This window comes from Danio aesculapii, chromosome 8, assembly GCF_903798145.1.
Source record: "Danio aesculapii chromosome 8, fDanAes4.1, whole genome shotgun sequence".
Classification (NCBI taxonomy): Eukaryota; Metazoa; Chordata; class Actinopteri; order Cypriniformes; family Danionidae; genus Danio; species Danio aesculapii.
The window spans coordinates 239,116-256,156 of NC_079442.1; the positions used below are offsets into that span (position 1 = coordinate 239,116).

General features: G+C 41.5%; 1 protein-coding gene across 2 annotated transcripts in view; it reads left to right on the forward strand.

Moving 5' to 3' along the window:
- The window catches only part of trh (thyrotropin-releasing hormone), a 36,962-nt gene extending 23,159 nt beyond the window's left edge, over positions 1–13,803 (forward strand). Inside the window, exons 2-4 of one of the 2 annotated variants that reach the window (XM_056463187.1) lie at positions 10,906–11,086; positions 11,165–11,330; positions 12,327–13,803. In XM_056463187.1, coding sequence (XP_056319162.1) covers positions 11,168–11,330; positions 12,327–12,766 — 603 coding nt within the window. In that variant the 5' untranslated portion in view covers positions 10,906–11,086; positions 11,165–11,167 and the 3' untranslated portion in view covers positions 12,767–13,803. Of the gene's footprint in view, positions 1–10,835; positions 11,087–11,164; positions 11,331–12,326 lie in introns of those variants that run through there. The other variant, XM_056463188.1, reaches the window with a different exon arrangement.
- Positions 13,804–17,041: the final 3,238 nt, after the last annotated feature.

Here is a 17,041-nt window from a genome sequence, read left to right on the forward strand (position 1 = left end):
CACACACACACACACACACACTTCACCCTCAGCAGCTCCAGAAATAAACACGGCTGTAGCGCAGCTCTCTGTGACTGAGAGCAAATCATCCTGATCAGCTTCATCAGAAAGAGAGAGGACAGGAGCTCTGCCTCTGCAACACTGCAGCACAACACACTCATTCATTTATTCACACATTCACAAAGTGGATCAGACTTTACACAGACCTGCTGCATGGAGATTTCAGGAGTTTTAGCTTGGTTTAATCTCTATTTTACTGCTACTCTGAATATTTGGTCTGAAATCGCAGCAACACTGTCCAAAAGACCCCTAAATAAGCAGATTTCTGTACTTCTGATTTAGGTTTTATTGTTCTCCTTCAAGTTCTGCTTCTGAATGTCATTATGGGATCTGGATCTTTCTTCCAGCAGGTTTTAGCCTTGAACAGTGTGTTGTAGTGTGTGTTCTGCTCATGTGTAATAGTCTGCAGTGCTGTATACAGTAGTGTGTGTTGGTGTTGTATGTTATGACACAGAACCCTTGTAATAAACTGCAGCACATTTACTGCTATTTTACACACTTATTCCTCTACATATTATTTCTTACTCATTATACCATATTTCCGAGAGATGGAAATGTTAATAAACGTCACTTTGTTAAACTGTAGAGTTGAATATTCAACATCAGAAGTGGACAGAGCAGAGATCAACATCCCATAATGCAGTTCACCACCGCAAAAAAACCCTGCTCATTTAAGGCTCGTGCACACCGAGACGCTTTTCGTTTGCGTTTATCGTCAGCGTTTTTCAGGACGATTTTCCGGATTCAAACCCGAGCCATTTCACTTGTGTCGAGCAGAAGCGTATGCAGAATCACTCCTTGACAATAGATGGCGCTACACAACTTTAAGCTTCTGACACCTGCTTATAACACAGAAGAAGAAGACAGAAAGTTGACACGCTTGTTGTTAAAGTTACAGGCGATTTGAACAAGCATGGATGGTTCCAGTAGCAGCTCCAGCTGTAGTGATGCAGAAATGCAGTAAGCAGCTCCACGTTCATATGGCCTCTGGGCATCTTCCTCAATGTGCGCTCGCGTTGACAGTTTTGCGCTTGAGCACCTCCAAGTGGAGTTCACTGTAACTTCAGCAGCTCCGTCAACGAAAATGCGAGCAAAAAGCGTCCTGGTGTGCACGGGCCTTAACAGATAGTTTAACGCTTTTTGCTCACGTTTTCCATCGATGTTTAACGCCTGGTGACTAAATAAAGGCCGCCAATGTGATCGCGCACACCAACGCGCAAAACGCCAGGTGTAACAGCCTCATTTTTTCAGAAACGCCTCATGCTCATTTTATTGTTTTGACGCACCACGTCAAATCCTTCTCCACCAATCAGATTGCCACTTTTGTTCACGTGCACAGAGCTGCTGAAATTACAGTAAACACCACCTGGAGGCGCTCAAGTGCAGAACTGGACCCATCCATGCTTGTTCGAATCGCCAGTAACTTTAACTACAAACGTTGTTGAACGTTGTTCTTCTGTGTTATAAGCGGGTTTCAGAAGCTTAAAGCTGTGTAGCGCCATCTATCGTCAACACTGAAAAAAGTGTTGCGTGCAAAACTGTCGCAAACTATTTATTTGTGTTGAATTTAAACAAACAAATGAAATGTAATAATGTTCAACTTAATTTGTTTGTTTAAATTCAGCCCAAATAAATAGTTTACAAGCACTTAACGTAAAAAATTGAGTAAATCCAAGGAATCATCTTTGAATAATTGTTTTCAGTGAGGGAGTGATTCTGCATACTCTTCAGCTCGACGCCCGTGAAATGGCTTGTGTTGAATTCAGAAAAGCGTCTTGAAAAACGCTGACGATAAGCGCAAACGAAAAGCGTCCCGGTGTGTATGAGCCCAAGGTCTGACTTTAAAACAACACCAGCACTGTTTCATTGACTCTACACAGTGTTGTGCTCTGATAGTCACTGATTTCACTATTTATAATTTACAAGCAACACTTTTCTTACAATACTTTATTAAGGAGAAAGAAATGTGTGAATATCAAACCGACTTTACCTCAGTACGCTGGGCTAATATGCTCATGGGACAGTTCCAGAGTCATTCTGCAGTGTGATGGTGTTTCAGTCCTCTTCCACCTCTGAATATCACTGCATTAAGGCCATTGATGCTGAGATTCAATTCTAATTCAGTTCTGTAACAAAGACTACATGATGGCTTTTTAAATAATCTGAACAATGGATGGACATTCAGTAAAACAGCAGCGTGTGGAGTTTAGTCTGTGTGTGTGTGTAAATTAATTATCTAATCAGACCACTGGAGAACATAACAAAGGAAACAGATGCGTTATATGTTGAGCTGTACCTGTATTGCTTTATTTCCTGTCAGTCATTAGTGTGCTTTATGTTGATTTCTTTACCTGTTCAGGATTCAATCATGGTGAAGTTAAAAGTGCTTTATTAATCAAAGAGAGTGAAGCTGAACTGAGATGTAGACTCAGAATGGATCTTCATTTATTCTGGCATTCCTATATTATATTAACATTTGAATAACACTTTATTTACTAACAAGAACACACAATAAACAATGTGTTTAGTACATTTGTTAATGTTAGTTAATGAAAATAAAGTTGTGGTCAATTCATGTTAACCCATGCTGCAGTAACTAAATGCTCATTATGTTGAACTGCGATTATTTAATTCTGTACACATATTGCTTGTTATTAGTTTATGAGTAAACAGAAAACTATATTTGTAGTACTTCTGATTGTAGTAAATTAATAGTCGTACTAATTACGTCATTAAATATGTGTAATTTAATTAAATTATTAAATGACCTAAAAGTGAAATGAACTATTCAGAAAACTATTTTAGATACAGTAACTGATTACTCTATAACTGATTACACCCCGCACAAATGACAGACAGTAAAAGCAAGTAGGTCCTAATTTTGGACTTACTGTAAGTAGTAGACCGCTCTTGCACAAGGTAAAACATTAAAATGAACAAAATTATTCAATTACGATTTACTAAAAGAAAACCAGAAACCGAAAGCATTTTAGACTTTTTACAGCGTTTCAGATCCACTCCTCCTTAAAGCCACTGTTACAGCATGCATTACTCATGATGTGCTTCAAATGTTACTACAGGGGCTTTCCCTCTGAGGACATGGTGGAGGATAAAATTATCCAGAGTGAAAATAAAAAATTAATCATTATATAATATGAGAATAAACTGAGGATAAGTCACTGGTTTCATAAAGTGAAAGTGTGCTACAGTACTGAGAATGAAGAGGAGATAACAACAAATGTACTGCTCTCATCATCACAGCCTGTGGGTTTCCTGTTTACATGAGATCAGCTTCCTGTTTCTATATATTCTGCATCCACTAAATCAGTCTGAGCTAATAGCCTGCAAATACTCTGTTATTGTCAACGTGGTTATCGCCAACACTTTTACTGTCAACTCTGTTAACGTCAACTCTGTAATCGTCGACTCTGTTACTGTCAACTCTGTTACCCTCAACTCTGTTAACGTCAACTCCGTTATCTTCAACTCTGTTATCGTCGCCTCTGTTACCCTCAACTCCGTTATCTTCAACTCTGTTATCGTCGCCTCTGTTACCCTCAACTCTGTTATCTTCAACTCTGTCATCGTCGACTCTGTTACATCAACTCTGTTACCCTCAAATCTGTTACCCTCAACTCCGTTATCTTCAACTCTGTTATCGTCGCCTCTGTTACCCTCAACTCTGTTATCATCAACTCTGTCATCGTCGACTCTGTTACGTTAACTCTGTTACCCTCAACTCTGTTACCCTCAACTCTGTCATCGTCGACTCTGTTACGTTAACTCTGTTACCCTCAACTCTGTTACCGTCAACTCTGTTATCATCAACTCTGTCATCATCAACTCTGTTACGTTAACTCTGTTACCCTCAACTCTGTCATCGTCGACTCTGTTACCGTCAACTCTGTTACCCTCAACTCTGTCATCGTCGACTCTGTTACGTTAACTCTGTTACCCTCAACTCTGTTACCCTCAACTCTGTTACCCTCAACTCTGTCATCGTCGACTCTGTTACCGTCAACTCTGTTATCATCAACTCTGTCATCATCAACTCTGTTACGTTAACTCTGTTACCCTCAACTCTGTCATCGTCGACTCTGTTACCGTCAACTCTGTTACCCTCAACTCTGTCATCGTCGACTCTGTTACCGTCAACTCTGTTATCATCAACTCTGTCATCATCAACTCTGTTACGTTAACTCTGTTACCCTCAACTCTGTCATCGTCGACTCTGTTACGTTAACTCTGTTACCCTCAACTCTGTTACCGTCAACTCTGTCATCGTCGACTCTGTTATCATCAACTCTGTCATCGTCGACTTTGTTACGTTAACTCTGTTACCCTCAACTTTGTTATCATCAACTCTGTTACCGTCGACTTTGTTATCATCAACTCTGTTACCGTCGACTCTGTTATCGTCAACTCTGTTATCGTCAACTCTGTTACTGTCAGTTATGTCAGGGATTTATAAAGTTTAACGATAACTTAATCAACAATTAGTTACAGAATCAAATGTTCGGACATTTGTTCTATTTCATTCAAATTTAAGAAATATGAATGAAAAATCCCTGAAATGTTCTTCTATGAGTCATGTGTGTGTGTGTGTGTGTGTGTGTGTGTGTGTGTGGTGTGTGTGTGTGTGTGTGTGCGTGTGTGTGTGTGTGTGTGTGTGTGTGTGTGTGTGTGTGTGTGTGTGTGTGTGTGTGTGTGTGTGTGTGTGTGTGTGTGTGTGTGACTGGACTCGTGTCCCAAAGCATCACCCGCTGACCTCTGCAGAAGCAGCATCCGGACTCCGCCTTGCAGCTGTCAATCACACACATCGCCATGGTGACCCCTGTCAGCCCAGTGTCAGGCAGAAGAGCAGTGGGGAGGCTGTGTATCAGTCACCAGCGTGTATCTGGACTCAGTGTTAACACAAGCAGGGGCTTTATTTATTTCTGCAGTGTTTGCGTCTCACCTGGAGAGAAATCTCTTGGATAACAAGCAGTTTAGGCTGAGTGTGTGTCAGCCGCACGCTCTGTCAGTCAGCTAGGGCTGTTTTAGTCCAGGCTGTCTGCTCTTGTCTTTGTGTCTTTTCTATGTGGAGTGACATCTGGAAAGTTTCAGGTGAAAAAAATATATAAACTTTCCAATTCAATAGTGTGACACTTTTATAGGAACAGAAATGTGCTGTGGAAACAGTCAACATTACTCTCAACATCTTCAACATTACATGAACTGTGCATTCACAATCATTATCATTTTGATGCAGATAAAGGAAATAACTGCTTTGAAAAAATGCCTCTAAAATTGTGTTTGTTGACTTCCAACACACACTCACCGGCCACTTTATTAGGTACACCTGTCCAACTGCTCGTTTACGCAGATTTGTAATCAGCCAATCACATGTCAGCAGCTCACTGCATTTAGGCCTGTAGACATGGTCAAGACGATCTGCTGCAGGTCAAAGCGAGCATCAGAATGGGGAAGAAAGGGGATTTAAGTGACTTTGAACGTGGCATGGTTGTTGCTGCCAGACGGGCTGCTCTGAGTATTTCAGAAACTGCTGATCTACTGGGATTTTCACGCACAACCATCTCTAGGGTTTACAGAGAATGGTCCGACAAAGAGGAAATATCCAGTGAGCGGCAGTTCTGTGGGCGCAAATGCCTTGTTGATGCCAGAGGTCAGAGGAGAATGGCCAGACTGGTTCCAGCTGAAAGAAAGGCAACAGTAACTCAAATAAGCACTCGTTACAACCGAGGTCTGCAGAAGAGCATCTCTGAACACACAACACGTCCAACCTTGAGGCGGATGGGCTACAGCAGCAGAAGACCACACCGGGTGCCGCTCCTGTCAGCTAAGAACAGGAAACTGAGGCTACAATTCACACAGGCTCACCAAAACTGGACAATAGAAGATTGGAGAAACGTTGCCTGGTCTGATGAGTCTCCATTTCTGCTGACACATTCGGATGCTCGGGGCAGAATTTGGCCTCAACAACATGAAAGCATGGATCATCCTGCCTTGTATCAGCGGTTCAGGCTGCTGGTGGTGGTGTAATGGTGTGGGGGAGATTTTCTTTGGGTCCATTAGTACCAATTGAGCATGGTGTCAACGCCACAGCCTACCTGAGTATTGTTCTGACCATGTCCATCCCTTTATGAGCACAGTGTCTCCATCTTCTGATGGCTACTTCCAGCAGGATAACGCACCATGTCATAAAGCCCCAATCATCTCAGACTGGTTTACTGAACATGACAATGAGTTCACTGTACTCAAATGGCCTCCACAGTCACCAGAGCTCAATCCAATAGAGCACCTTTGGGATGTGGTGGAACGGGAGATTGGCATCATGGATGTGCAGCCGACAAATCTGCAGCAACTGTGTGATGCTATCATGTCAATATGGAGCAAAATCTCTGAGGAATATTTCCAGTAGCTTGTTGAATCTCTGACACCAAGGATTAAGGCAGTTCTGAAGGCTAAAGGGGGTCCGACACGGTACTAGTGAGGTGTACCTAATAAAGTGGCCGGTGAGAGTAAATGTGGAGATCTCGTGTACATCTATATGTTTAATGTTTGTTTAAAGATAATTAATAACATGAACCTATATTACTGTACCTAAACATACTCTGTTAACAGAAGTCTTCTGCTTTTCCATGCTGTAAGTCTGAGGAAGATAAAGAGTTTCTCCAAACACATCTTAAACTAAAAGCAGATCTTACATATGATAGGCACTTCCTGTATTTAAATCAGCAAATCAGCACAGCAGAAGCAGGATGATCTCATTAATATTCATGAGCACAACGGCCTGTCCTCTATAAGCCTGATGGACTGAGCAGATGACGATGCATGCTGTGTTTTAGGGGAATAAACATGTGAAAGACCGTCATGTTTATCCTCACAGTGAATGAACGGTCATCTCACACACACACACACACACACACACACACAACTCTGAGAGCGGAATCCTCTCAGGGAAATGTTCAGTGGTGTGAGGACGAATTATGAAGAAACATCTGAAATAGACTGAACTAGTGGAGGAGAGTCAGTGTGTTTCCATGATCATCACACACACACACACACACACACATCTGAACAACCGAACACACATACACACACACATATGAACAGCCGAACATATACACACACACACACACACACACATATTTGAACAGCCGAACATATACACACACACACACACACACACACATATGAACAGCCGAACATATACACACACACACACACACACATATGACCAGCCATACACACACACACACATCTGAACAGCCGAACCCACACACTCACACACACATACATCTGAACAACCGAACACACACACAAACACACACACACACACACACACATATCTGAACAGCCGAACCCACAAACTCACACACACATACATCTGAACAGCCGAACACACACACACACACTCACACATCTGAACAGCTACGCACACACACACACACACACATCTGAACAGCCGAACACACACACACACGCTCACACATCTGAACAGCTACACACACACACACACACACACACACATCTGAACAGCCGAACACACACACACACACTCACACATCTGAACAGCTACGCACACACACACACACACATCTGAACAGCCGAACACACACACACACGCTCACACATCTGAACAGCTACACACACACACACACACACACACACACATCTGAACAGCCGAACACACACACACACACACACACACACTGATCATTATGATCATGAAGCCTCTGGCGCTGCTCGCTTCGTCTTTGAGTTTAGCACAAATAAAACAGACTGCATTTTAATGTGGCGTTCTGGTACACCATTAAACAGCTTGTGTGTGTGTGTGTGTGTGTGTGTGTGTGTGTGTATGTGTGTGTGTGCGTGTGTGTGTGTGTGTGTGTGTGTGTTCACGTTCATGCAGTAATTACAGGCTGACAGCACGACCTTTGGGTCAGATCTCCTTGTCAGCTAATTTGCACTATTATAAGTGATTCTCTCAGTGTGTGTGTGTGTGTGTGTGTGTGTGTGTGTGTGTGTGTGTGTGTGTGTGTGGCCCTTTGTAAATACAATACGATGACTATTCCACAGCACAAAGCACAGATTTATAGAGTAGGTGTAGAAAGCCACGAGCAAACATGCGGAGCTAAAGTTTGTCATGAAGTTGCGCTTGCAGATGAGACCTGATGATGAGCCATTAGCAGCAGAATTCTGCTTTATTCCTGTTACCGTACAACTGTAGAATCACCACAACAGATAAATTAGTATAGTTGTTGTGTTACCATAGCAACTGTAGAATCACCCCAACAGATCGATTAGTATAGTTGTTGTGTTACCATAGCAACTGTAGAATCACCCCAACAGATCGATTAGTATAGTTGTTGAGTTACCATAGCAACTGTAGAATCACCACAACAGATCAATTAGTATAGTTATTGTGTTACTATAGCAACTGTAGCATCACCACAACAGATCGATTAGTATAGTTGTTGTGTTACTATAGCAGCTGAAGGACACCATGGCTGAACAATTCAGGTGCTTTGCTGTGGTATGGTTGATAAACACTCTACAGTATTTCCGACAGTGTTTGCTCTTGTGGGCTGGAGTTTTAGTTCTCCTCAAGTGTGCAGTTATTAATTCCTCTTCCTCCTCTTCTGTCTGTGATCTGTATGATATGATTGGTATTGACGGCTGAAGTATTAGACGTGACAGCGCTTAAAGAAGCCTGATTTACTGCATTACACGCCGCCTGCACGACTGTACAAGCGCTTCTGCATAATCAGCTCTCCAGACCAGCGCCACCACGGTTGATTTTAGGGTTCAGATGAACTCCTGGATCATTTTGTGGCTCGCTGGGATTCTGACAGAAAATACTAGATGTCTAGGAAGAAGACTGATGCTAAACTCCCGAAGACAGCTTTTACTATTCTAAACTCCAAAATAATGTTCATGACCCGTCTCTCTGGAAGACTTAACTCTGATTGGTCAATCACCACATTCCAGAACGTTATTTAAGGGATGATGTAGATCCAGCCGGTGATGATCACAGAATAAAGTGCATCAGGATCATCAGCACTGCTGTAGAAGACTGAAGGGTTTATTCTGAAATAACCACCAGCTGGATCTACTTTATCCTGATTATTACAGCTATTTCTCACAAAACATTCATTTAAACACAAAACATTGTTCTGAGCTGTTCTAGTTCTTAATTAAATACAAATCTGACAGATCCAGAAACAGCTGAATGCAGTATACACTAACCTGCGCTGTTGATCATCAGGAAAACACAGAGTATTAAAAACTAAGGGTGTGCAAACTTTTGCAGGGGGTTATTGTAACATCTTCAGCTCTGTTTTTGTTTTGTGAACTATCTGTAAACATCTTTTCTGTACAGTATCTTACTCAGGACAGCACACTAAATAAACAAATATCATGCACACAGGAGCAAACTTTGGGGGCCCTAAGCTACTCCAGGTATGGGGCTCTGCATTAAAACTCAAAACACTGGAGATTCCCTGATTCATTTTAGTTTTATTTTAATAAACTGCATGTTAGAAATATATTTTAAATGGAACCTTTATCTTCTTAATCTAAAATAAATACAATAAATGTACAAATAAAGAGCTAATTCACAATCTAAATATATGTTAATTAGCCATTTTTGTGATTGATTAGATTTTAATATGTGCATGTGTAGTACAGAAGGAATGTTCCTGATGGTTTTGACAAGAAGTAATAATGTTCAAATCTTAATGGTTATAGACAGATTATACAGCATATGATAGAGAGCTATGAAAGAGCTGCATGAGTAATATAGGCTTCTCAGCATTAGTCGAGGCCGGCTAATTCCCCGGGGCCCTAAGCAACTGCTCACCTTGCGGATTAGTTAAGTCAATAAGCTGCACATTGTATGATCTCTTATTTTAATCTTTCACATTTGAACAGATTCTTCAAGGGGTGTGTAAACTTTCAAGCACAACCGTGGATGCTTACGCTTCTCTCTGGTGTTCTTGGCTGTTTGGCGCCCTCTTGTGCCCGAATAATAATTACTCAGTAATGTTAGTAATGTAGGTTGATGCAGCTGCATTCAGCTGTTGTTTCTTTCTGCAAACTTTACATTCAGTTAAAGTGTTATCCAATGATTAGAGCTCAGATCAATGTTTTGTGTCCAGTAACTGTGTAATAATCAGCATAAAGTAGATCCAGCCGGTGATGATCAGAGAATAAACCCTTCAGTCTTCTACAGCAGCTGCTGATGATCCTGTACTGCTTTATTCTGTGATCATCACCGGCTGGATCTACATTATCCCTTACTGATGAAACACTAACAATGAGAAATTTGAGGCAATAGTTGTAGTTTTGGAGAGCAGTAAGGTTACGTTATACTGCAGCACATCACAGTTTACGTGAGTGTGTTGTGTGTTGTTGTGTGTCAGCGATTGACTCAACGTGATGGCGAATTTATTTTAAACGTGTGAAAATTACAGATGATCATTTTGGCATTCAGTGTGCGATAACCTTAAACTTACAAAACAATAGCTACCCAACCCATTTGACCCACCCGTGTGTAAAACATATGCTGGAAAAGTTGGCGGTTCATTCCGCTGTGGCGCACACAGATGAATAAAGAGACTAAGCCAAAGGAAAATGAATGAATAAACAGTCTAACACACTTTACCGTAGTACGTAAACACTGTAGTATTTGCAGTGAATGACTCCAGTAGTATATTTGTGTGTGTGTGAGTGTGTGTGTGTGTGTGCGCGCGTGCTCTGCAGGATGATGATTGATTGCTGGAGTCAGGAAGTTTTATGAATGAAGGGGGAGGGTTTTTTTTATTTGTTTTTTGTTTTTAGCCTCGGAAGCGTCATTCTGCCCCCGTCCTGATGACGTCAGAGTCCCGAAGCCCCCGGTGTGACGTCACATGGCGTCCTTTATAAACGCGCGCGCGCCTCTCAGCTCCATCCACTCTGCTGACCTGCAGACCCACAGCATCAGATCCAGCAGCAGATACACCTGAGGAGTCCACTTCTGCAGGTGAGCTGCGTGCACGAGCGTCTCCAGGTGTGTGTGTGTGTGATGATGATGATGACCCTTTGTGTGTGTGTGCGGCAGGACATGCGGGCGGTGTGTGTGTTCGTCCTGGCCTGTGTGGCGGTGTCCGGAGCTCCGGGGGTCCGCGGGCAGGACGGCCCGCCCGAAGAGGAGCTGTTCCAGCGGGCGGAGGATCTGCTGCTGCGCTCCATCCTCACACAGATGGAGGAGCAGAACAGCGAGAACGGTGCAGCACACACACACACACACACACACACTAGACAGAAACTTACAGAGCAGAATAAGGGTTCACACTCAAACTCAGATGGCTTCTGTTTTAATGAGCTGAATCAACTCTTGGGATTTTCAACTCAATTATTTTGTGTTCAATCCACTTTAATGTGTAAAATCTAATTTAATCTGATTTAATTCCTTCATATTGTCTCGACACGAAGCTACTCATTTTCACAGGTTGTTTCTGTACTGCACTTCTTTACTTCACTGTCACAGAAGCTGTAACGCATAATAATATCAGTTTCACTCTGTTTCAGGTTATGTTGGTGTAATTATACAGTTAAATACTGTACGAGTGTGTTATAGTTGGTTGCGTGTAATTGTGCAGCGTGACCTGTTATTGCTATAGACCTAATACCGACACTGTGAGTTGAGTAAATGATCTTTAACTGTGTGTTTACTATAACTGAATGATTAGGCTCGTGTTTAATTCATGTAAACTATTGTCATTAAACTCTAACTAAACGCATTTATTGCGCAACCCAATACAGATGTAGATACGTGTTTATAATTTATATAAACTATATAATTATAGTTAATTATATAATTATAGTAAATTATAATTTAATGTTTATAGTTGGTATAATTGTCGCTATATTGTGCAACTGTGTGCATGCAAATATTTTATTAATGTATAGTAAACACTGTAGTGTTTGTGAACTATAGGCAGTGTATTATACTGTGTGCATTACAGTGTTAAACACTGTTAATGAATGCTCCATTAGTGATCTGATCAGCTAATAAATCCTGTAGTATACTTTATTTTCACTGCAGTAATCTGGTGTTGTACTCTGGTATAATATATGCTCATTTACCAGGCATCCAAGCAGCTATAGGATCACCACACTAAACACTGCACTAGACATCACTCCACATATATAGGCGGACAGAATACACCACCACCACTGGAGTGTGTGTTGACTCACTGAAGTTTCGTGTGTGTGAGCAGATCAGCCAGAGTGGATGGAGAAGCGACAGCACCCGGGCAAGAGGCAGCACCCCGGGAAGCGTGAGGAGGATCTGGAGCCGGAGACGGAGATGGAGGAGCGCTGGAGGCGGCAGCACCCCGGGAAGCGCGCGCCGTTCGATCTGGGCATGCCAGATGACCCCACCGCGCTCGGCGAGCTCTCCAAGAGGCAGCACCCAGGGAAACGCTACCTGATGCTGCTCCACAAGCGGCAGCACCCCGGCCGGCGCGAGCTGCAGGAGGCAGATGGAGACTCTGCGGAGGTGGAGAAGCGGCAGCACCCTGGGAAGAGGCGGTGCGAGGGCTGGGCGGACGCGGGCTGCGGGCTGCTGGAGCTGCTGGACACGAGCGGAGCCCCGGAGAAACGACAGCACCCGGGCCGGCGCGCGGATCCGGAGGACGAGCTGCCGGGGCTAGAGTAACTCTCGGCGGGCGGGTGGACGGACGCATCAGTAAGTGTTCGGTGCGACTCGCGGGAAACACACCTGTCTCTCCATGTGCCGGTTTTCGAAGCGACAGTGCAAAGCCTCATTCACCTGTGACGCGTTTTTGTTTCTCCGGCGCGCGTAATTGCGCGGGGAGCCCCCCGGTGTCTGCTGTACACTGGGGTAAAGCTGGGTTTATATGCGCACATTCAGACTGTCTCCTTGATGATGTGATTACAGAAAAGTATTGATTACTAATTCTAAATAGTAGAATCATATTATCAGCCGATGACTGTCAAAGTGCAACACTCTTTAGAGTCCATTAATAGTGCTGGTGTTGTTTTGAAGTCAGACATGCATGCCACTTCAGACCCAATATTTAAAGTGTAATGTGTTAAACAGTATAGGCAGTGGGCCACGATTGTCACTGTTCAAATATGAACGAATGTGCGAAAATAAAACTCTTCCTCAATGTCTGTCTGCCTGTGCTGTCGGATTTTCCTACCTCCATTCAAGTATGATAGTGATTGTCTGATAATGTGATTCAGTGTTTTCTGAAATTATATTATTAAGGAGAAAGACAGAATGTGTGAATATGAAACCAGCTTTAGCCCAATGTCAAACCGTCCCATAACTCTTATTCCAAAAGTAGGTAGCAGTGAATATGCGGCCCATCGGATTGTACTTTCAGTGTCAATGCTTGATGTAGTTTGTTAGTCAAACACAGTGTTGTGTATAACCCGATGGGTATCATGATTTGACCGGACACCGGCGAGAAATGCTCCTGAGCTGACCGGAGATCTGCTCTCTCTGTCGGTCTGTTCTGGAAGCATTTCCGCGGTCATCATCACGGATCTCGCACTTTTGCTCAGTGTAAATGCCATCGGATTTGGGTTCGCAAAAACTGTGAAACGGGTTGCCGAGATATTTTTCTACAGTGATTTAATTCTTGCATGAGCTGACCTGTACATTCCCATGATTTATTTTTGTTCGATTGATAAAAGAGCATATAAATGATGATGATGATGATGATGATGAAGATGTTCAATAAAATGCTTTCGATGCGAATGTCTGCTTTTGGGTTTGAGTTCTAAACACACACAACGGGTTCAGCTGCAAATAAATAACTAAATAAATAAATGAACAAATAAATAAATAAAGAATGAAATAAACAAATAAAGAAATAAAGAAATGGAAACGGATCAAATAAATGAAAGAATCTGTGTTGATTTTTTAATCGCAGTGATGAAGAGATCAGAAATACACTCTGAGAGGGTAAATGTGATGCAGAGAGGTATTAAATGATTGTTTCTGGTTAAACATAACTCATAAATGTTTTCAGCAGAGCTCATTACTGAAGATCTGCAGTGCTGTTATTTAGAAAGACTCGCGATAAATGCGTGATTCACTGTAAAATGTTTTTAAAAAGCTTAATTAATGCACAAATTAAGTCAAACTAAATTAATAGTTTTACACATTTAAATAGATTAAAGATAAACACATTAAGTTGCCAAAAAAATTACGAAATGTGTTGTTTCAACTCGTTTAAACAAGTAAACTCTACAAAACGCTGGGTTATTACAACTTAATCCTGCGTGTAATACGGACGAACTAAACCAGCTGCTGTGTTAATTCTTTTAATTACATTAATAGGACAGAATCAAACCCATGTTTGGGTTAGTCCATATTTTACCCAATTTAAGTTAAATAACCCAGCATTTTTGAGTGTTGGCTCAGAGAAATAAAACATCACGATTTCATGAAAATATATGAATATATTTAAAGAATATAGATTGAAAAGAGTGATGTAAAACACACAGTCCTGAAAGTAAAACTACTGCCAGGAAAGTTTACAGCAATATGATGAATTACTGTGGTTATCAGAAAGAACCCAGTGATTTACAACATAACTGCATTAACATCAAATATCTCATGTTGAAGTTTGTATAAACCTGCGGTTCCTGAAAATATAAGGTTTTGACTGATGTCTAATCTGGGTTAAAATGGGTCACATGTGGACAAACACAACAGTTGGGTTGACAAGTGTCATTTAAATGTAATAGAAGTGTGTTTTCATATTTGACCCAACACTGAAAATGACTCGGTTTTTTTGTGCTATAATTTCATAATGAACTAATATGTTAATTAGCGAGACAATAATGGTAAGTTACATTGCTTTAAGCATATATTAAAAGCTTAATTTGTTAAACAGAAAATGTTTCTGTTATCTGCATGTAACTGTGTGTTGATGTTGTGTAACTGGTGTTAGTCTGTGTTACTCCACAGTAAAATAATGATCACAGCTGGGATTGATCTTCATCATTGATCTTCATTCATCCTTATGCAATATTTGTTATTGCTGAATATTGTTATTACTGAGGCACTCTATAACCGCTAGAGGAGATATTAATGGTCAAACAGCAGTGTTCATTCACAATATATCTGAGCTGTAAACATGCAGAAATGTGCAGTAAATGTAGAACAGTGCCAGCTGATTAATGTGATGTGAGTTCTGTCTGGAGGTTTGCTGGGGCAGTTTTTATTTATCAGAGACATGAAGAAAACTGCATTTAGAGGACAGCGTTAAAGAGAAATCTGCTTATTTCAGGAGGCTTTGATCTGTGTCATCATTCAGTCAGTGAGAGAAAGTGTGTGTGTGTGTGCGTGTGTGCGTGTGTGTGTGTGTGTGTGTGTGTGTGTGCGTGTGTGCGTGCATGTGTGATCAGCTATTTTCATCAGTCATAGACTGATTGATGCAGGACTTCAATGAATCTTCAGTCCACGGGGTGTCCATTAATGAGGCTGTGTGTGTGTGTGTGTGTGTGTGTGTGTGTGTGTGTGTGTGTGTGTGTGTGTGTGTGTGTGTGTGTGTGTGTGGTGTGGGTGGAGGAACAGATTCAACACACACACCAACACAAACATGCCAAACGTGTTACACAATTACAGTCTGATGTTAATGTATGGCGTCCTTTATCTTCATCTGAATCTCTCTCCTCAAGCCGGTGGTTCTTCATGGCATCACTGGCTCCAGGAATACTCTTAACTTCCACAAAAGTTCTGTACAGTGGAAAATGCTCTTCAGATTGATCAAATGTTCCCTAAAGTAATCAAACTGATCTGCTCTGTTCCTCAGGGAATGATTCTTCAATGGCAGAGCTGGGGAAACTTTTCCTTTAAGAGTGTACAGTTAAAGTGTGAGATAGCAGAGCTTGAGCTGGGGATGAAGCAGATCCAGGAGGTGTTGATCTCAGAGGAAAGCCTGACAGCTTTATCAGCAGCTCAATGTGAAGCGCAGCATGGTGTAGAAGACTGAAGGCTTTATTCTGAGAAAACAACAGTCTGGATGTGCTTCATCCTGGTTTTTACTCTGTCACTGGAACAGAAAGAAAGAAAGAAAGAAAGAAAGAAAGAAAGAAAGAAAGAAAGAAAGATGTGGGGTTTGAATGCAGAGCACACAGTGTGTCTATAACCATTATTAATAAGGTATGCTGCTGTGATTTAGGTTAACACATATGAAGCAATCTACAATACCAATTAAACCTACTCAGACAACATAATAAACAGAGTTATATACTTAACTGTGGCGCAGCATTATTATAAAGTACTATAGTAATGCACAGCAAATACTGTAGTGTTTTTAATCATAATAAAGAATTTCAATTGATCATTACAGCGATTTGCCTATTGATACTGGATGGGAACAACAACTACAGTAATTGATCTGTTGTTGTGATTCTACAGTTGCTATGGTAACACAACAACTATAGTAATCGATCTATTGTAGTGATTCTACAGTTGCTATGGTAACACATTGACAATACTAACTGATCTGTTGTGGTGATTCTACAGTCGCTATGGTAACTATGGTAAAGCCATGGTAATACTGTAGTTTTCTACAGCTATTTACTATTTAAGTATACTGCAGTATTTATCACAGTTTCAGTTCACTATAGTTAATACTACAGTGTGCTGGGTGAGCATTCATTAATAAAGAGTTGTAATGTGTACAGTATAAAACACTTTACTATATTTTAACAGTGTACAGTTTACTATATAGATAACTACAGTAAGTTTCAACAAATAAAAAGCACGGCCGTTTAGTTTTAATCTATTTGATAATCCTGTGTCTTGCTCATAATGAGACTGAAGTAGATTCTGAGCTCAGTGTAACGCAAGCGCTGCTGTCTTCAACTTGAAGTGTCTGTTTGGAAATGAACTTGAACTTGCTGTCATTCTCCGCCGCAGCAGCAGGAGGCGACAGAGCCCGAGCAC